This window comes from Eptatretus burgeri, chromosome 10 (assembly GCF_056783735.1).
Source record: "Eptatretus burgeri isolate ZD-2024b chromosome 10, Ebu_testis_v1, whole genome shotgun sequence".
Classification (NCBI taxonomy): Eukaryota; Metazoa; Chordata; class Myxini; order Myxiniformes; family Myxinidae; genus Eptatretus; species Eptatretus burgeri.
In genome coordinates, this window is record NC_140970.1 from 42,827,836 (window position 1) to 42,850,961 (window position 23,126).

The 23,126-nt window shown below is 44.1% G+C and overlaps 1 protein-coding gene across 1 annotated transcript in view; it reads left to right on the top strand.

Annotated features, from left to right (window-relative positions):
- The window catches only part of LOC147018414 (membrane metallo-endopeptidase-like 1), a 108,789-nt gene that overhangs the window by 7,628 nt on the left and 78,035 nt on the right, over positions 1 to 23,126 (top strand). The window contains exons 2-3 of the mRNA XM_085898033.1: positions 9,018 to 9,181; positions 21,523 to 21,567. Of these exons, the coding sequence (XP_085754159.1) occupies positions 9,028 to 9,181; positions 21,523 to 21,567 (199 nt within the window). The 5' untranslated portion in view covers positions 9,018 to 9,027. The remainder of the gene's footprint in view (positions 1 to 9,017; positions 9,182 to 21,522; positions 21,568 to 23,126) is intronic.

Here is a 23,126-nt window from a genome sequence, read left to right on the forward strand (position 1 = left end):
TATGTGTTCGTGTCAGTGACTTTTATACCAGCGTATAACAACAATGTTGTTTTTCTTCGTGAAACTCACAGTTGGTCCAAAGTGCATTTCTGTCATCAAGAACTCTCTCATGGTGACCTTTGCACCTGCTGGTGTGGTGGCCAAGAATGCAGCATCATCTGCAAACTGGCACTCAGTCAAGTGTGCTTGGGGTGGGTTCTTAGTGCACTAGCTCAAGAGATTCTGGTCCAGATTGTAACTCAGGAGGATCCCCATTCCATACACTCCTGTGGCATGCTCATTCTACCTTTTATACCACAGAGAATGCATACAAGTTCAACATAGTTGGTGCCATTTGGCACCACTGCTGAAGGCCATTGTCAACATCTATCTGGTCCAATACCTTTCCATTCACAGATATCCAGGCAGTCAGGAACTCATGAAAAGACCGAATTAGCAGGACAACACTTTCAGGGATATGAGCTTGAGCTTCTCAAGTACTTGCCACAAAGCAGCATAGGGGACCGAGTCCTTTGCTTTCTGAAAGTCCACAAACAAGAGGACCTTTGCTTGATGCTCATGTAACTTCTCTCAGGGTTGCAAGACTGAATATCATTTTTAACAGCCTCTCCTTTTCCAGAAGCCACACTGGGAATCAGGCAGTTCCTCTTCCATCACTTTCTGTTATCTTTCTTTGGAAGATTCTGGCCAGAATCTTGCCAACAACATCAAGAAGAGCGATACCTCACGATTTGTCACAAAGAGAAAGGTCTCCTTTCTTCGGGATAGGCACCATGACAGCATTAGAGCCGTCTCTTAGTACTTACAGTACTTTCCACTTCACATTGCATGCATGAGGTCACAGAGATGATCGAGGGACGCACTCATTTCTCGTTCTGAACTTGTTTATAGCCACAAGTGACTCCAACCTGGATGGTAATTATTCCAATTGAATTCGAATTTGCCTCTGTCTCACTTTGTCAACCTCAGCCATGTTAAAACAAATCTGAGCATTCAACACTTTTTGGATGCGGCTCCTCCATCTCTTGCTGAGCCTGAATGGAGGTGCAAGGGACTCGAGCTTCATCCTTAATAGTTAAACACCTTGTTGGAATCAATCCCTTCCTTTTACGCTGCATGTCTTGTATGCTCACTGCCATACCTTTTTCCCATCACATCTCTCTTGTGCTTCCTTGGAACCAGGTGTTCTTTGCCACTCTCACTGCCAGCCAAGCCTCCTAGTGTGCCTTAACACAATTTTCTATAATTAGTTCCATGTCCTGAGGAGAGCCACTTTGAGTACAAGTTGTTGCTTTGCTGAAAAAAGGGTTCACGTGATTAATTAGGTAACTCGATTAACCTATAGACGGGAGGACCCGGGTCACGTGGTTGAGTTATTGGCATTCACGGTCAGTTAGGCCTAAGTCACATTTGCTCGACGGCTAGGATACGGCGGCCGTACCCCCCTGAATTGACAGAAATGTGTGGTGGCCACAGAGTTTCTGAGATGACCTCAGGGTGGCCCTACGCCATATGACTATCTTTTACAGGTCATAGGGGTGGCCGTGGAATTATAGCGCGGAGTTTTAACTTTTTCATTTCTACGTTGGCCGTAGCAATTCGACAAGCCAAGCTGTGACATAGATGTGTTCCACGTCGACTGTACGTATGGCGTACGGTGGGCTTGCGTTATTCGTGCAGCTGCCATAGGCTCTTATAAATGAAAAATGAATTTTGCCAACCCCCAAAAAATTACGGCAGCCGCACTATTTCCACGGTCGCCATAGGGTAGTCCTAAGGTGTCCCTGTGTTCAACGTACGGTGGCCTTGCGGTCTGTGTGACTAACTGCGGGCAACGCAGGATTGACACACACTTCCCCTATGCCCCCCGTGCATCCTACGTACGGCCTCCGTGGCAGTCTGCATCGACCGTGCGTCCACCGTGCGCTACCGCTAGAGATCGGAGTATAGGTGTTTGCCTATACAGTGGTGCCCCCAGAATCCGAATTTAATTCGTTCTAGGAGGCTGCTCCGATTGCAAAAAGTTCAGATTCCAAAACTATTTCCCCAATAAGAAATAATGGAAAGTGAATTAATCCGTTCCTGGACCCCAAGAAAACCCACTTTCAAGACACTTTCAACTGAAATTCCCCATGTTTAAGGTAAAATAAGATGAGTAAATGACCTTCGGTGGCGGTGTATTGTATGTAAACTGGTACAATCACCACATCCAAAGGTTCACACAGGCTCGTGCTCCGGCCTGGGTTCCGATCGCTCGCGCACTCTGCGAGAGCGCTGCCCCCAGGGCAGCTCATCAAACATGATGCCCCCAGAACCACAATCACTTTCATCAAACGCATCGGGCTGAGGTAATCATGGATATTCCAAAGTACAACCAGTTTTTCTGTGAAATTAAATCCTTGCCTGACAGTCCGTCACACCACGTGATCGGATTGCTTTTTTGTTATGAATTAAAACACAAGATGAGTAAAAAAAAAAACCAGCACAAATCATGGTGAAAACACGAGGTAAAGTAGCGATCGACACACGAGAGATGCTTTCACGAGGACTTCCACCGACCAACTGAATGAACAAAGCGCGAAGATGCGGGTCGAACAGGCAGGGGAGACACGTGAACAAACATGAACACTTCGTTGTGTTCGGTTTTTGAAAATGTGTTCGGTTTTTAGGACAAAATTTTCTCGAAAAAATTGTTCGGATTCCAATTCGTTCAAACAATGGTGCGTTCGGATTCTGGGGTCAACACGGTACTCTGAACTGGTATATTCAGATATATATATATATATATATATATATATATATATATATATAATAGTTCTTGTATATTCAGTTATATATACTGGTATATTCTGAACTGTTATATTTTTATTTCAGTAAAAAAAGAACTGGTATATATACCCACTCGTTACCGTCTGTCTGGCCGCACGTTCGCCTTGGGGCCCCCCTGCGGTCGCCTTGCGGGCACCTTGCGTCTGTCTTGAAAATTCTATGGCCGCCGCAGGGATGCCCTAAGGTCACCGTGCGACATCAAATCAAAGACCGTACAGCACCCCCCACGTTTTCAGTCACCACAATTTATAAATACGCCATGCGGCTCCCCGAAAAATAAAAACATATGTGACTGCTACATTGTGTGACCGTGGAAATACTGTGGCCGCCCTATAATTGCTAGTGGCCGTAGATTTTGTAGACCCTACGGCCGCCGTGCCAAATGTGACTTAGGCCTTAGCGACCCGCCCGCCACATCATGGAATTTTCCGTGTGCAATGGCCTGCAACTCAGGAGAGTCTTGTAGGAACACGAGATAGCTTCCCCTCCTGTTGGTCTTCTCACCCAACCCTCGGCCCGCAACAGTGTGTGTGTGTGTGTGTGTGTGTGTGTGTGTGTGTGTGTGTGTGTGTGTGTGTGTGTGTGTGTGTGTGTGTGTGTGTGTGTGTGTGTGTGTGTGTGTGTGTGTGTGTGTGTGTGTGTGTGTGTGTGTGTGTGTGTGTCATTTGAAGTTTTGTGTTTGTTTGTTTGTCTGCACGTGCTAATCTCCTGAACCTGAAAGATAGGAGGAAACCTCTGAAACAAAAAATGTCGGGACAGGCCCCGGGAAGGTTATAGGTGAGGTGGCGTAGCCCCTCGGCCGGGGGGTGGATTTTAGAGGGTAGTTTATATGTACAGTATGTCGTCGACTTACAACCTATGTGACTTACGACTAATCGACTTTACGACCGCTTTACGACTTTATGACCAGACCGCTCCACGTCTCCGCCCACTCAGGCTGCTCAGTTTCCGCCCCAGCGCCCGCTATTTCTACCGTGTGTTAGCGTGGTCTCGGTAAAGATTTTACTTCAAACCCCCAAGATGTCCACCAAGAGGAAATTTTCTTTGTCTACTCCTCAACCTGCCAAGAAGGAAAGAAAGGCCATTGATCTCGCCACGAAAATGCAGGTGATCAAACAGTACGAAGGAGGAAAGAAAGTGCATGCAATAGTGTTTGACTGTTTGATGCAGTGTTTGACTTAAACCTGACGGACGAAAAAACGTTATACAGTAACAATAAAAAATGGTTTTTATATCCATGGTTATAACAATAATGAACAAAGAAAATGTTAATAAAATATGACTTACAGATGATTATAATCATATCATTATACAGTATAATATACATATGGAATTTTTTGCATAGGCCGATACACTATAAATAAAGGTAAAAATAAAGGTTGGCCGACTTACGACCAAATTTACTTATGACTGGTCGGTCGGAACCGATCGCGGTCGTAAGTCGACGACTTACTGCAATGGTATTTTACGGCCGCGGATACTGTTGAAATTGATTACGATGGCCGTGTGGCGTGGCTGTAAATCCCATTAAATATAAACTACCATCGAAACCCTCCCCCCCCCCCCTCCAGTCAAGAGTCCTTGCCTTTAGTTGATGGACCTTCCCGGGGCCTGTCCCGACATTATTTTGTTTCCCCCTCACCAACCCCCTTAGGCTATGACTGCCATGGCCCAATCGGGAACTGATACTGGGCTCACGTCAGACCTGTGTACAGAAGATTAAACTCATTCAAAAAACCCGGGCAACAACAGGTGCATTCAGCTAACACACACATATATATATATATATATATATATATATATATATATATATATATATATGTATATATATGTATATATATCTATATATATATATATATATATATATATATATATATATATATATATATATATATATATATATATATATATATATATATATATATATATATATATATACATACATGCCTGGTGTTGGCGCAGTGGTTAGGGCAGCGGCTTGGGATCCAAAAGGTCCTGAGTTCAAGCCCTGTTGGGCCACTGAATTAATACACCAGGGGGTTGACTCAGCCTGTCATCCTTCCGAGGTCGACGAAGTGAGTACCAGTGTACTGGGCCGGTGTATACCCCGGTTAAAATAGGTGTACCATATCCCTGTGTCGTAAGAGGCGACCAGGGTTGCGTCAGGAAGGGCATCCGGCGTAAAACATGTGCCAAATCACTATGCGGATCATACGGATGATCCGCTGTGGCGACCCCTAACGGGAGCAGCCGAAAGAAGAAGAAGAAGAGATATATATATATATATATATATATATATATATATATATATATATATATATATATATATATATATATATACACACACACACACACATTATATATCTTCTGGTATAAACAGATATTAACTTTGTGCCAACCTTGCCTGAAATGTGCAAATATAAAAATGATGGAAGTAACATTTTGTGTAGAATTTAAAACTGCACGTACTGCACTGTGAAGGTCAATTATAAAGCCCATTCTCGATAACATTGCCCTATTTTTAACGAACTTGTAATCTGAATTGATATGTTTTGGTAAGCATCGTTGTTCCAATGATGACAAAGTCAATAAACTGCAGAAAACCTGCCTTCGTGGTTTTTTGGCAGAGTCCAACAGAAACAACACCATGGAAGGCAGTGTAAACAAAGTTTGTGTGAGCACAGTGCAAGCAGCACATGTAATTACAGGTGACACTAGCAATACACGAGCATGACATTCCATCACTTTCATATTTAGTGAGGAATAACGACATGTCGGAGGTTTTATTGTTTCATGACCTCTAATGGACAACTTAACAGATCTGTTTTTGAGCATCCATTGAAATATCTTGTTTTCCACCAAAATCTTAGGTTCATGCTGGATTGCAAAGGAAGATTATCTGATTTGTGTTTATATAACTAACATGGGGCTGACAGGATTGCAGAGAGGTACGCAAACTCACCTCAAAGCCGTCTAGTCTGGGATCGAATCCTGACCCGGTCAATGTGAGTTGCTCCTCGGATGGACGTTAACCTGACATCCCGTCTGCCAGCATTAGTTGATGAATGTTAAAGACCACACGGTGTGTCCTTCACGAAGAGTAGGTGAGCAATTACCATCGCCATGTCCAAATTCCTGCCATAACGACTGCAAGGAAGTCAACAGCAAATCACGCAGCATAATCCATGCCAATAACCTGCCTTGGCAGTATACCGGACCTGCCTTTGGGCAAAATAGAAATTCAAATAGCTATCATGGTAAAGGTCTGATGAAGTATTTTGGAAACGTGTCTACATGCTATGTCGTGCCCACAAAGGAAAAGCAGGTTTTGTAATTTTCCAGAAGTATGACAAAGCTGAGGTCATCATGTTATGTGTGTTGTGTTATTGTGGCGTAGGTAGAATGGCATAATGACGACCGTGTCAGAACACTGCTGTTGATACACAGATGCTTGTTTTCAGCATGCTCTGATTATTATCATGCGATAACCATGTAGTTCATAGGAGATCTGCTAGTCGAAAGAGATTTACATTCTCAGGCATATTGGCAGACAAAAGTCTTCCTTCGCTACCATCACTTTGGCTTTGAATGATGTTAGATGCCGTGTTGGTGAATTTAATTGATTAACTTTAAGGAATAATAAAGGCCTCCAAGTACATTTTGAAGAATGGCATCACTTTTATGCAGTTCAGAGAATTCGCTTTTGATACGTGCTGTATCTGATGTTTGATGCATTTTGTGAATGTCACATCCATTGTCTGCTGCATTTGATGTGTTTTAATAAGATGTCTGCTTTGTATTTGATTGTGCATTTGTCTCATTCATCTGCACTTGTTTTGATGTTTCCCATTTGCTGTGTCTTATTTGATATGACCCATTTGCTGTGTCACATTTGATGTTTCTCATTTTCTGTGCCACATTTGATTTAATCCACGTGCTGTGCTAATTAAATTTGACCCATGTGCAGTGTCACATTTGATTTGACCCATGTGCTGTGCCACATTTGATTTGGCCCATGTGCTGTGCCACATTTGATTTGACCCATGTGCTGTGCCACATTTGATTTGACCCATGTGCTGTGCCACATTTGATTTGACCCATGTGCTGTGCCACATTTGATTTAACCCATGTGCTGTGCCACATTTGATTTGATCCATTTGCTGTGTCACATTTGATGTTTCTCATTTGTTGTGCCACATTTGATGTAACCCACGTGCTGTGCCACATTTAATTTGACCCATGTGCTGTGCCACATTTGATTTGACCCATGTGCTGTGCCACATTTGATTTGACCCACGTGCTGTGCCACATTTGATTTGACCCATGTGCTGTGCCACATTTGATTTAACCCACATGCTGTGCCACATTGGATTTAACCCATGTGCTGTGCCACATTTGATTTAATCCACATGCTGTGCTAATTTAATTTGACCCATGTGCTGTGCCACATTTGATTTGACCCATGTGCTGTGCCACATTTGATTTGGCCCATGTGCTGTGCCACATTTGATTTGGCCCATGTGCTGTGCCACATTTGATTTGGCCCATGTGCTGTGCCACATTTGATTTGACCCATGTGCTGTGCCACATTTGATTTGACCCATGTGCTGTGCCACATTTGATTTGACCCATGTGCTGTGCCACATTTGATTTAACCCATGTGCTATGCCACATTTGATTTGATCCATTTGCTGTGTCACATTTGATGTTTCTCATTTGTTGTGCCACATTTGATGTAACCCACGTGCTGTGCCACATTTAATTTGACCCATGTGCTGTGCCACATTTAATTTGACCCATGTGCTGTGCCACATTTGATTTGACCCATGTGCTGTTCCACATTTGATTTGACCCACGTGCTGTTTCACATTTGATTTGACCCATGTGCTGTGCCACATTTGATTTAACCCACGTGCTGTGCAACATTGGATTTAACCCATGTGCTGTGCCACATTTGATTTAATCCATGTGCTGTGCTAATTTAATTTGACCCATGTGCTGTGCCACATTTGATTTGACCCATGTGCTGTGCCACATTTGATTTGGCCCATGTGCTGTGCCACATTTGATTTGACCCATGTGCTGTGCCACATTTGATTTGGCCCATGTGCTGTGCCACATTTGATTTAACCCATGTGCGGTGCCACATTTGATTTGATCCATTTGCTGTGTCACATTTGATGTTTCTCATTTGTTGTGCCACATTTGATGTAACCCACGTGCTGTGCCACATTTAATTTGACCCATGTGCTGTGCCACGTTAATTTGACCCATGTGCTGTGCCACATTTGATTTGACCCATGTACTGTGCCACATTTGATTTGACCCACGTGCTGTGCCACATTTGATTTGACCCATGTGCTGTGCCACATTTGATTTAACCCACGTGCTGTGCCACATTGGATTTAACCCATGTGCTGTGCCACATTTGATTTAATCCATGTGCTGTGCTAATTTAATTTGACCCATGTGCTGTGCCACATTTGATTTGACCCATGTGCTGTGCCACATTTGATTTGGCCCATGTGCTGTGCCACATTTGATTTGACCCATGTGCTGTGCCACATTTGATTTGACCCACGTGCTGTGCCACATTGGATTTAACCCATGTGCTGTGCCACATTTGATATGACCCATTTGCTGTCACATTTGATGTTTCTCATTTTCTGTACCACATTTGATTTAATCCACATGCTGTGCTAATTTAATTTGACCCATGTGCTGTGCCACATTTGATTTGGCCCATGTGCTGTGCCACATTTGATTTCACCCATGTGCTGTGCCACATTTGATTTGACCCATGTGCTGTGCCACATTTGATTTGGCCCATGTGCTGTGCCACATTTGATTTCACCCATGTGCTGTGCCACATTTAATTTGACCCATGTGCTGTGCCACATTTGATTTGACCCATGTGCTGCGCCACATTTGATGTTTCCCATGTGCTGTGCTACATTTTATGTTTCCCATGTGCTGTGTCACATTTGATGTTTCCCATTAGCTGTTTCCCATTTGCTGTGTCCCATCCGCTGTGCCTCATTTGATGTGTATCGCATTTTATGGCATTGTGAATGCCGTACCACAGGTGATGTGCCCCATTTTCTGTGTCGCAATTGATGTTACCCGTTTGCTCTATCAGATTTGCTGCATACATTTCCCTGCATCACATTTGCTGCTCTTTGGTGCAGATGCTGTGTCATGGGGAAATCAGAAAGCCAAATGGAAATGGTAGAGAAACAAACACGGCCCAGAAAGAAACGGCTCTCCCCTCTGCGAGTCGCTGCCTTGGCAATCATTTTGCTGCTCAGCTGCGCCCTTGTGGTTCTGACGATCCTATACGCTTCTCAGCGAGGTGATTTCATTGAGTAAAGTTTCCATACTCGGGAATGTATGCTTTTTAGCCTTGAAAATAGTCTTTCTCTCTTGGTACGACCTTGCAACACTTTTATACACATATGTCACCTTTCCACATTCTATCTCTGACTCTTTTTCTCATTCCATGAACAATTTACTCCAGCACTGTAAAGTCACTTCATAAATCTCATCAACTCTAAATTAATTCCTTTTCACAACATACATTTATCACAAGTTCTATAGTTTCAATTAAACATTAGTCTTCAAAAATTGTTGTCGTTTTTACAAACTTAAAAAAAAGAAAGATTTTTAAAAGATTATTTAAAAAAAAACTTTAAATCACTTTGAAATTTTCTGGATTCAGGGCCTCACCTGATGTTCCATATCCAAATTACATTAAAATGACTTGTCCACTGTCTCCTAATGTCCTCGTCTTGCGGGTCATTTATGCAATAAGAGACCAGACTCGGTGGTGTAATGGTTGGAGCATCTACTCCGAGTCTGGGAAGTCGGCGGTTCGAACCATGGCCGAATTAAACCAAAGACATTTAAGTAGTACAGGATACTTCCTTGCTTGACACTCAGCATTTAAAGAGGATAGAACATGGACAAAGACCCATGGGTTGGCAACCAATGTGCAGGTTTAATAGCCCGAGTGACCTTCTCGTGTGTTGAAGTTCCTTGTAAGGGAACTCCTATTCCAAAAGCTTCTTGATCAGTGAAAAAAAACCCATAAATACAATGTCATAGACACTTCACGGGTAGAATAGGTTCGAGATCGGCACACTCGCTCTTGATCTGCCGAGTCTGGGTTAAAAACTAGACCTCCAGCTATAAACCGTTATTCTGTTGTTTCACAGGCAGGTTGAGGCATCAATGTGTGCTCTCTGAGGAGATAAGATTCATTTTGTGGGATTTCATTCAGAACTTATCAGAGATCATCAAATAATATTTCTTTCTCTTCTCCACTGGCACCAAAGGTGGGTGGGTGCGTAGCAGGACACCACATTCCCTTTCCAAACTCGGGTTTCACTGCAGCAACCTAGAGCTCCACACCCTCCATTGCTCGACACCTGCTCTCCTCGAGCTCAAAACGTTAGAGATCCCACGTTGTCTTTAATGAAGAGTCGAAGAGATATCCCAGGAACCCTGAACAAATTAGAAATTTCTGCCCAGATCCACCTTTAATCGAACGCCAGGCTTGACCGATGGCTTCTCTCCACTTACAGTACTCGGCGAAGTCACTTTTGTCATGACTTGTAATAATCGGCTGTTACCTTCAAAGGCCTCGACGGTGAGAATCTCGATGTTGATGTCCTGGCAGGAAAACCTTTCTGAAAGATGAATGACATTTAGATTCACCCAGCTTATCACCACATTCTACTCGAAGACAGGTATATTTACCTATACGGTTCGGCTGGCAGCTCTCTCACTCACCATACAATTCGCCATGCCCATCTGCTGAATGCCCCTTCCCAGAGCACAAATGTTTGGCCCGGAGAATACATCAAATTGGACCTCCCTGATAATATGTCTGACTCCACTTATGCCCTTGAACCTTGCTGTGACAATCGGGCTCACCCACATCCATTCAAAATATCCCACCACCCCCCAATCCATAAACACTTTTGCCAAATCCGTCCTGTCTTTGTTCATTTAGACCTCACTGTCGAGACAACTACCATTACACAACCCAACTCCAGAAAGCAGCTCCAAACCCCTACTCTGCCAGTGTCTGCCTCAACCCAGACACTAATTTCCCTCCGGATATTAAACACAAGTTTCAGGCTCTTCTCCAAGAGTATGATGACATATTTGACTCAAGGCCCAAAGGTTATGGCTGGGCTTTCAGTCCATTCCAATCTGTGGTGAACAAGGGACCTGGACAGCCCTCAACAAAAAACTGCCTAACTTTGTACTTATGTGACAACCTCGTAGAACTGCAACATAAGTTTGGCAAGGTGGAGGACATGGGCGTCTTTGTTAAAACCAGAAGACATAGGAGTTAATGTCGAGTACCTCAACCCATCTTTCCTCATTAAGAAATCCAGTGGTGGGTTTCGAATATTCACAGGGTTTGCCGATGTCAGTCGTTAAAGCAAGCCCCAGCCTTCCTTGATTTCTGATGGTGACTGACAAATTGGGAGATGGAAAGATGTTATCACTACTGACCTGACAAATACCTTTTATCAAATTCCTCTGTCTCAAGAGTCGATGAAGTATTGTGGTGTTGCAACTTATTTCCATGGTGTTAGGGTCAATGCTCGATCGGCCATGGGTATGCCAGGTTCCAAAGCTGCACGAGAAGAACTCGCATGTCGTGTACTTGGAGATCTATTTGAGAAGGGTGGTGAAGCTAAACTTGCCGATGACCTCTACTGCGGTGGAGCAAGCCAAGAGGAACTGCTGGTCAACTGGAAACTGCTGCTGGATGCACTCTGAGCGAACTGCTTAAACCTGCCAGCATCCAAGACTTTCATTGGCACATATTCCATCACTATCCTTGGGTGGACTTAACATCAAGGCACTATTGCAGCCAACCCCCATCACGTCTTCACGTTATCTTTGTGCGCCACTCCAGAAAAGGTCTTCGGCCTTCGATTCTCTATTGGCACCTACAAAGTCCTAGTGCATGTTATCTCCAGATGTTTAAGCTGACTGTCTCCACGAGATGATGCTGTTGCTGGCTGCCCATCCAAAGAGACAATGAATTGGACCTCCGACCTCATTAAAGCACCACACGCCATCCAGAAAGTCATATGTTCAAACTGAACCATTATCACTCCATGCCCTGTAGACCAATTGTGGATTATCTCCAACGGGTCTGCAAAGAAAAATGGGAATAGGGGCCACCCATTACATCACTCGTAGTGGTACGAAACGGCTTGTGGGCTTTTTCAGCACCAAATTGAGGGGCCACCAAGTCACCTGGCTTCCCTGTGAAATTAAAGCACTCTCATTCGCCATTGCTACTAAGCACTTTGGACCATTCATCATCCAGTCCCACCATAAAGCTTGCAATACAATCAATAGTAAGCCATGTGTCCAAGCTTTTGAAAAGCTATGCCGAGGAAAATTCTCAGCTGGTCCCCATGTTTCCACCTTCTTGTCATTATAGTCAGTCGTTACCAGGTATCACTCTGCAACCGTGCAGGCTCCACTAATTTTTTTGCCAGCCAGAATGCCTCTGATTGTGACAGTCCCCACTGTGATGTTTGTTTGTTTGTTTGTTGAGCCAATGGAAAACTGTCATTCGTCATTCCTCTATCCAAGACATCCTCACAGGTAAAACCAAATTTCCTTTCACATTGTGTTTCAGCCTGGTTAGCTGTGCAGTCTCGGTGCACAGATTTTCACCGAATGCATGTCCATCTCAAACAAGGTACCCGACCATCATCGAAGCTGACCAATATAAAACAATGTGAAGAGGCACTTGAATTCAACCACCATATCAAAAAGATGGAATGTTGGTTGTCTGACTTTCCACATCAAGCTTGACCACCCATCTTGCCATTAGGGTCAAGCAAGTAATGCATCGCCATTTCTTTGCCCTTGAAATGGATAAGTCAATCAACCATGAAATCACCAGTTGCCACCACTGCGCATCCCTGCAAAGAAACGCTCCCTGTGCCCTCCCTCAATCGACCGATGATCCTCAAGAGAATTGCTGTGACTTTTGCAGCAGATGTTCTAAAGTGCGACCGTCAGCTGATCCTCGTTTTTTGTGTGTGTGACCGCCTACACCCACATCTCTCTCATCAACGATGAACACCGTGACACCCTACATGATGGCGTACTCTGTGTCATTGCTGAAATTGACCTGTGGATGAACCACCGGCTGTCATCCAGACTAATCCCATTCTCCCGCATAACTCCCGCATTCAAGTCTCTCACTAATGACAAGCAACTGCAAGATTACCACATCTCCATTGAACTTGGTCGCACCCAAAAATCTCAACAAGAACCCAGAAGCTGAAAAAATCTGTTCAGGAATTGGAAACTGAACTACTACACCAAGACCCATTTGGAGGTACAGTCTCACCTCTCCAGATTTCCATATCTACCGCAAAATTAAATTTGCATATCAGATCCTTCGGTTTGTCGGCATGGGAAATATGGACTCAACGTGACCAATTTACTCAACACCAGATCCCAATCCTGGATCAGAACCTCATTAGATATCTCAGCATGCCCAACGCACCAAGAACCATACTTATAGTGGAGAAGTCCAAGTTCCCATCAACTATCCATCCTGCCACACTGACAGTTGATGTTGGAGACCTCGTATACTTACACCCAGACGGATCGAAATATTGTGCACACGATCATTACCTGGTCGTATCTATGGACGGGAACTAGTATAGTGTGACATCCGAAAGTTTGCTGGCTCCCTACTCCGATGCTCATGTTATCGTGTACGACATCCGAGTATTACAAGGTACGAGTGTGGGCAAAATCCTTCAGCCCACATGTACACAAAGGCTCCTGAGGAAATTCTTCCTGCGATGAAGATGACCCGGCTTTGCCATTTACTACCCGTCCCGATCCACCTATCATACCTCCTATCCTCTCAACCCCAGTTTAACCTCGTCAACCACCGTGCTCTCCTGCAGCTGTACTGTCGTTTCTCCTGGATCATCCCTGTGATTCCCCAGTTCAGCGGCGCAGTGATGATGACATGGCAACTGTATCACCACCTGCTTGGAAGTAGGGACGTCAACGTTCACTCCACAAGCACTTGACTGACTACATTCTTGATATATAAGGTAACGTGTGGTTAAGCGGGGTATAATAATTCCCCAAGTACTTGAGGACAGTCTATCCGATGAGAGTACTTTTTAGTTTCCAGAACAAACCCCATATGTTTGCTGTGAGTTGTATTTCAGTGCCATGGATAGTATATTCTTGTCTTACGTTGCCATCCTACAACCCTTGAGAGAATTTTTGAGAAAAGAAAGTGACTGTGTTTAAACACAGGTTCAAGACTTTCAAAGAGTTTGAGTTTTCTTCCTTTCCTGCACTGGAAATCAGAAATCTCCTGTCAACTGGCTACGGTGTTTGTTTGGATGATGGAGAAGGCATCTGTTCATCAACGTGCAGATTGAGAGGAACAGCTTGTTCAACTGGTGGTGTAATTTGAATAGGTATCATCTGTCTCCCACTTCCAGGGGAACTAGTCGGAGGCATGGATCCAGAAAACGATGGTGGCAAATGGTCTAACCCCTGATTGTACAACAGGCCCGCCATGCTATCACATTGTGAATACAAATGAGTAATTCCATACCGTGGTCATAGTTGTCTTTATTTCCCTTCCACACAAACCTACTCAATCCTTAATGTATTCACGGATCGGTGTGTGTGTGTGTGTGTGTGTGTGTGTGTGTGTGTGTGTGTGTGTGTGTGTGTGTGTGTGTGTGTGTGTGTATGTGTATGTGTATGTGTATGTGTATGTGTATGTGTGTGTGTGTGTGTGTGTGTGTGTATGTGTATGTGTATGTGTATGTGTATGTGTGTGTGTGTGTGTGTGTGTGTGTGTGTGTGTGTGTGTGTGTGTGTGTGTGTGTGTGTGTGTGTCATGCTACTCCTCCCACAGTTCTAGGCTGATTACATCCAGACTTGCTACATAGGATCAGCATCACACCAATTAATATATAGGGGTGTTTATATAATTGCCAGTGGTGTTGGTTGAGGGAGGGGGTGGGGGGGACGCAAATTATCTTTGTAAATGTATATTGTGCATTGCCGCCTCCAGGTGGGGGAGGGTATTTCAAGTCTCCAACATTTACAGTGCAGTATACTGTGTTGTTGTCCCCACGTTTTCCAGTACATTGAAGTGTTTTGAATTATAAGCAGTATGAATGTTTTTACTTCATGCATGAACAGTGCGTATAGAAAGTCTACACCCCCGTTCAAATTTTTTACCTTTTCTTTCCTTATAGCCTGGAATTAAATTGCATTAAATCAGACTATTTTCACCTTTATTTGTACATCGTAACCCACAACTTCCAAGTGAAAAACAAATTCCACAAATTTCAGAAAATTAATTAAAAATACAAAACTAGAATATCTTGGTTGGATAAGTGTCCACCCCCTTGTAATAGCAATTGTAAATTGGTTCAGGTGTAACCAATCACCTCTAAAATCACACACCAAGTTAATTGGCCTCCACCTTTATTAAATTGAAGTGATTCTGATTATTACAGGATAAAATCAGCTGTTGCTGTGCGTTTCCTCTTCTGGATAGTGCATTTCACAGCAAAGACTCAACCATGAGCACGAAGGAGCTTTCAAAAGACTTCCAGGATAAACTTGTGGAAAGACATAGATCAGGGGATGGGTATAAAAATATTTCAAAGGCCTTGAATATCCCTTGGAGTACAGTCAAGACAATTATTAAGAAGTGGAAAGCGTATTGTACCACCAACACCCTGCCTAGATCAGGCCGAACCTCCAAACTTGATGACCAAGCAAGGAGGAGACTCATCAGAGGGGCCACCAAGAACCCAATAGCAACTTTGAAAGATCTCCAGGCCTTTATAGCAAAGATTGGTAACTGTGTGCACATGACAACAGTATTCCAAGCACTCCACAAGTCTGGCTTGTATATTAAGGTGGCAACAAGGATGGAATTACTCAAAAAAGTCCACCTTGGGTCAGGTTTGAGGAATGCAAAAAAAAAAAACTCCACTCCGGAGATTCTGAAGCCATGTGGCAAAACGTTTTGCGGTCTAATGAAACCAAGATGGAACTTTTTTGCCTAAATGCAAAACATTACATTTGGTGCAAAACCAACACAACACATCACCCAAACAACACCATCCCCACTCTGAAACATTGTGGTGGCAGCATCATGTTATGGGGATGTTTCTCATTAATAGGGACTGGGGCACTTGGCAGGATGGAAGGAAAATGGATGGAGCAAAATACAGAAAAAGCCGAGAGGAAACCTGCTGCCCTCTGCAAGAAAGTTGAAATTGGGACAGAAGTTCACCCTTCAGCATGACAATGACCCGAAGCACACCAAAGCTACACTGGAGTGGCTAAGGAAAAAAATATATAAATGTCCTTGAGTGGCCCAGTCAGAGCCCCGACCGAAATGCAATCGAAAATCTATGGCATGACTTGAAGATTGCAGTTCATCAACGCTCCCCACGCAACCTGATTGACCTTGAACAGTTTTGTGCAGAAGAATGGGCATATATTGCCCAATCAAGGTGTGGCAAAGTTGGTAGAGACATATCCCAACAGAATCACAATTGTAATCGCAGTCAAAGGTGCTTCCACCAAGTATTAACTCAGCTGATGCAGTAGGTTTCCTCTGCTGGGTAGTGCATTTCACAGCAAAGACTCAACTTATCTCAAGGAAGGGAATGACTCAAGGAAGGGGGGTGGACACTTATCCAACCAAGATATTCTAGTTTTGTATTTTTAATTAATTTTCAAAAATTTGTGGAATTTGTTTTTCACTTGGAAGTTGTGGGTTAGGATGTGGAGAGAGTGCCTGAGGTGAGTGATCTCACCGTGAAGGATGCATTCTATGCCAATTTTATTCGGAGGTTGGTGGCAGGATTTGCACTCTGGCCACCATAAAACACTTCATTATGCAAAACATACTAAAAGCATGAAAAAAAAATCTGAAACCTACTCTGTGGGAGTACCTCCTGTGCAGCTGCCCTTCGCATGGCAGCTCACCGCATAACAGGATTGGAGCAAAAGCTTTTGGGATCCCCAATCTTTGATGATAGGAGGGAAACCACGGGATAACCTTCCCGGGTTGCATGTCAGGTCAGGTCAGATTAGATCTGTGACTTGCTACATGTGCCATGTAAACCTGTACCAACCCGTTCCATGGTCGGGTTGTCGGTGACGAAGCTGTCTCCCTCACCAAATTTCTTGGTGAGGAGGGTGTATGATATGGACACCCAGCAGGATGAAGAACAAAACCTGTCCAAGGACAGAGGAGCTCCTTGTGAGCCAACGGCCATCCATATGTAGTGCGCAACTGTGTCTGCAGACATCCTCCTGCAGTTGAATTACTTTTTATTAGGAGGTTGATGGCAGGTTTTGCACTCCGGCCACCGTAAAACACTTCCTTCCGCAAAACATGCGAAAAGCATTTTTAAAAAATCTGAAAACCCACTCCGTGGGAGTAGCTCCAGTACAGCTGCCCTATACAGGGCAGCTCACCAGATGACAGGATTGGAGCACAGCCTTCTGGACCCCAATCTTTGATGATAGGAAGGAAACCATGGGCTAATCTTCACGGGTCAGATTGCAGTAGTGTGTGTCAGGGTGGTGCTGAGGTGGCTTCCACCAGACGGCGGTCTCTTTCGGTTAACCTGAGGCAGTCCCTTCAGGTTGGTGCCGGGAATGTCTTATCCCTAAGAGAGGATGATAAACTGTCTTTGTTATCATCTGAGCTCAAGTGTTTGGACATCGGTATTGCAGCACTCTCTGAGGTTTGGCGACCAGATTGTGGCGAGATCATGGCAGGTGGTAACACCTATTTTTGGCCTGGTCACTCTGATGGTTACCATGTCCAAGGCGTTGCTGCAGCTGTGTCCAATAAGCTGACTCCAATGATAATATTGATATAACACCGGTCAAAGTGCGTATTGAGACAAAGGATTCGTCACTCCTTGGGTGTCATTTCCCAGGTCTCTCTGTATGCTCTGACTGAGGTAAGAGATCTCACCGTGAAGGATGCATTCTATGCCACGCTTGAGTCTGTGGTTGATGAGTACCCCAGGTGAGATACTCTTCTCGTCTTGGGATATTTCAATGACTGTAACTGAGAGGGATGGTGATGAGACATGTGTTGGTCCTCATGGGTATGGAACTGTGAAACAGAATAGCACTAAGTTCCTTGACTTTACAAGAAGTCATGGACTTAGGGTGGCCGGTTCATGGTTTCGGCGCCCACAGGATCATCACTGGACTTGGTATTCCAATGCTGGTGGTGTGTCAAAGGAGATTGACCATGTGCACATTGATGATCGCTGCAGGATAATCCAGAAATGCAGGGTCCACTGGAGTGCTCAGTTCCTAAACACTGACCACAGGCTTGTTGTCACAACTCTGAAGTTTCAGCTTAAATCCATGAGAATGGTACCATCCCAGCCTAGGCTGTATGTTGGCAAGCTCAAGGATGAGAGGGCAGCTGAGGAGTTTGCGAACAGGCTGAGTGGAGAATTGGGGTGTCTGGGTGCTTTGGGGGATCCTAAAGAGTTGTGGAGTGCCTTTAAGGCCACAGTCCTTGATGTTGCCAGGAGATGTCTTGGAACTCACAGTAGGGTGAAGAATTTTGCCTCTCAAGGAACATTGGATACCATTGAACAGAGTCGCAGGGCAAGGCTGAATCACAGAGCTGAGCTGTTCAGGGAGTTGAGGCATAAAACTGAACGTGCACTAAGGGTGAACAAGGAGGCCTATGTATGAAGAATCTATGAGGGGGTAAAGCATCACCTGTGGTCAAGTGGTTCTTGTCTTGCTTACAGTGGAATTCCCGCGTTGCGTTCCTCCAAGCTCGTCCCTCAGTGCACTGCATTTAGAGCAGAGTGTGGTGGGCTCTTGAGAGAGGAGTCTGAAGTGAAACCCGCTGGGCCAGTTACTTTGAGCAGCTGTACCAGGCTGATTCACTAGCTGTCGATTTGGATGCCAGGGGGTGTTACTGTCCCTATTGCTGACCCTCCAATCAAATGTGATCCACCTTTGTTTCTGGAAACACCGGGTGCGATTAACCGGTTGAAATGGGGTAAAGCTCCTGGGATCTGTGGCATCCATGCTGAACTTCTCAAGGCTGGTGAAAATGATGTACTCATGTCATTGCATACAGCTCTGTGCTCTGCCTGGAATCAGGCATCATCCCAACTGACTGGAAGAGGGAGGGGCCTTGTTGTCACTCTCTGGAAAAGGAAGAGTGAACGCCAAGACTGCAACAACTCTTGAGGGGTGACACTGCTCTCAGTGCCGGGCAAGGTCTTTGCTTCAATAAATCATTAACAGGGTTTTCACCATCTGCTTGAGCACCAGCATCCAGAGTAGTCAGTTTTTACACCAAAGAGTTCAACGATTTACTGCATCCTTGCTCTTCTCGTCCTCAATGAATGCAGAGGAGAGTTTCGGCAGGGGCGGCTTGCAGCCTATGTTGATCTCTGGAAAGCATTTGATTTAGTGAAAGGGGATGCCATCTGGAGGATTCTTGGTCTTCATGGAGTGCCACCAAATCTGATCAATCTGATATGTGAACTATGCTCTGGGACTGAGAATGCTATGAGATGTGGTGATACCATCTCAGATTTATTTCCAATTGTTAATGGAGTTCGTCAGGGGTGTGCGTACTGGCCCCCACACTTTTCAGCACTTGTGTGGACTGGATTCTGGGGAAGATGTCGGAGAGATCAAGCTGCAGTGCATTGTTTGGTAATGTCAAGATCTCTGACCTTGATTTTGCAGATGTTGCAGTCATCTTGGCAGAAACTTTAGATATCCTTTTTGGGGCCCTCAAGGTTTGAATGAGGAGTCGGAGCCACTGGGATTATGGGTTTAATGGGTTAAAACCAATTTCCCGGCTTTCCATGACATATTGGATGCTACGATCCTGTCTGTACCTGTTTGTGGTGAGGATGTTGAGGTCACGGAGAGATTCACTTACCTTGGCAGTGATACTCACGTCTCTGCTGTCTGTGAGCCAGAAGTCAACAGATGTCTGGGTTTGGCCTGGGGAGTCATGGATTCACTGGATCATGGGGTGTGGCACTGCCGTTTCCTGTTCGAGAGAACAAAAGTCTGAGTCTTCAGGTCCTTGGTGCTTTCAGTCTTGCTCCATGGATGTGAGACTTGGACTCTGACCAAGGGTCTGAGACAGACTTGATTCCTTTGGAACCAGGTCTCTTTGGAGAAACCTTGTCTATCGCTGGTCGGACTTTGTGTCCAACGACCGGTTGCTGAGAGATACTCAAATGAGGTTTGTTTCCTGCATCGTCCGTGAGCGTCAGCTGCGATTGTATGGACATGTGACTCGTTTTCCTGATGCTGATCCTGCTCACCAGATTCTTTCAGCGAGGGAGCCTCATGAGTGGTGGAAGCCAATGGGCCGACCACGTTCCTCGTGGTTGCAGTAGGTTGATCATCATCTCAAGGAGATGGGGATGGACCAGGCATCTGCCTGGGGGATGGCCAGACGGAGGCCCCTGGAGTTATGGTGGAACATGGACGCAGCAATTTAATTCCATGCTATAAGGCAACAAAAGGTGAAAAATCTGAAAGGGGGTGTATATTTTCTGTAGGCACTGTAACTTCATGGGTTTTTTTTTTGTTTGCCGATACAGTGCTGTCAGTTTCCTATACACCGCCAAAATAAAGTTATGTGTCAGAAGAACGTTTTGCATGCTTAGAACAAGATCGCCCGCCGGGCGGGTACTCTGCTCGTCTACTATAATGGGTGCTGCATCGTAGAGTGTACACATAAGTCTTTTAGCACATTATAATACACAAACATTCTGTGTTGTATTTTGTCAGTCCACACAAAGCTGGAAGAGCCGATTCATTTTAAATCCCATGTTGTCGTTTGTGTGCGTGTGTGTGTTGACTGTTGATGAGTGATAGTACCTGGTGTTTGTGTAGTGCAGGCCTGATGGGTTGATGAACCCATCATTCCTGCACTACACCAATACCAGAAATGATCTAATGTTGGACACTATCTGGTGGACCAACCGGAATGAAAAAAATTGTTAATTTGTCATTGATTTCAAAATCTGCTTCTTACTTATGTAAACAAAACAATGACATCACATAATCTCACTGCCAATAATGGAATTAGAAACTCCTCGTTGTCCTCTGTGATGTAAGTATGCGGATACATAATTCAAAGATTTCATGAAAAAGAGCCTTTATTTATTTATTTCAAACATTAAGGCTCATAAAGGATCTTGCACCTCATGTACATGAATAATGTGAGACATGTGGAGTCATAAAAGTATTTATATATATATATATATATTTTTTTTTTAAAAACACGATCGCTGTTTACTCTGATAGAAACAACAAACAGGCCAGCCAGAAAGAAATGACGGACAGAATGAATTAATAGGGGTTAGACTTAGAGGAACAGGCCAACCAAACTGCTTGGAGAAGCCACACAAAAACTTTTCTTCCAAGCCACTTTGCCAAACAATGATGATACTTTGTGAAATTTGACGTTGATTAAGGATCCTGTCCCACTAGAAGAGAAGTTGCAGATTTTTGATTCAATTTCTGTTATTTTAATTTTTTGGGTGAGATACGATTCTTCCACACAAGGTCATAAGTGTTGAAGTCACAATGCCTTTTTGTTCTCAGACAAACAAGGAAATGTTTGCATAACGCCAGAGTGCATCCAAGCAAGTAAGTTATTTGCCTGTGTCCTTTATTGTATCTTTTTAGCTATTTGTCCTTATAACTTACTCCTGCTTTGTCCGTAACAGCCTTTTCCCATTGGTGTCCCAGTTAATAGCCCTCCATCCCTTCTCACCTCCATCACCATGTACCCAAACCTCTTCCTCCATTGCATCTTTCTTCCCTATCAGTGTTATATCAACTGCTTGCTAGTTTTTGTGAAAAAAGAATAGTAAATGACTGAAATTTCTGGATTCCCACACAATGTTTGCATTATCACCTTTAAGGTTGATGGTGGAGGTCCAAGACACAGGCTCGGAAGAACCTGTTCCTAGAAAGAAATTTACTTGATCACTTATAAATGAAATGAGAGAATTATGAATTGGGTCGCGTGACAAAAACAGCAAATGTAATAATCCACGATAATTATATTTTTGTGCGTAAAGCTTAGGGTCGTGAAGAAAACGAGGTGATAGAAGGTAGGTATAACATGTGGACGTCATGTGACAAGAGAGTGAATAAAAAAAGAGGAGAGAAAAGAGAGAAGGAAACATAGATACCTGCAAATTTGATGGATAGTGTTAAAGGTGGATGAATGAAAAGATCATGATTATCATGAGTATCGGGATGGAGGTTAACCTGAGGTGGTGGTGTAGTGCTAACGTGTAGCCCTGTAGGGAAGAGTCGGATCGAATAAACTGAGGAAGGATTTTCCCCAAGTGGGAAGAAAGAGGAATAGAGAGGTAGAAGTGTGCGGTAAGCCTGGATGTTGGGAATTTCACAAGGAGGGGTTGCTGAAAGAACAAGTGCATCCTGGAAAGACTGGGGAGGGATAGCATGATTAAAGTAGAAGCAAGACCTGAGTAGAGATGGTAGTAAACAGAGAGGCCACCAAACTCAAGTGCTCTTCAGACATCGATGATATGCTCCTTCGGGAGTGGCTATCCGTAATACTGGCACTCTGTGAAGTGTGCAAACACCAAACTTGTGCTACATCATGTGAGGCCATGTGTTTGACATCACATCATAAAGTTTAATGCGTCATATCCAACCAAGGAAAGCATTGTACTGTCCTCAATCATTTATCCTCTCCCTTTATTGAGCTTTAATTGCTGGAAGAAAAAAAAATTAAAACAAAGTAGAATCTTCTACAGAGTTTAGTTGTGTGTTTGTTTTCCAATGAAATAGCCATATGGTACAAGCCATGAAGTGAATCTATGTGCCAGCGATATGCGACACCAACTTTGGGGGATCGTTAAAGTATTTTGTGATGATGGTTGTTTTATCTTATCCTCTCACACCCCAACCCATGAAACAGGTCTTTCGATGAGTGGGTGAAGCCTTGTTGCATTGCCCTCACTGATGTGGGTTCGATTCTTACAGCTGATCAGATAAACCTACGACACCTTTTGATGGTGTTAACCTGTCTAGGGTGTTAGCCACAGAAACATTCACAAGTCATCATAACAACTTGATGCGTTGCCAAGAGTGTGAACCTCCACTACTAACACCAACCCCATGTCTTATGCTCTCCCAAGTAACATTCCCATCTCCTCCACCCTATCTCT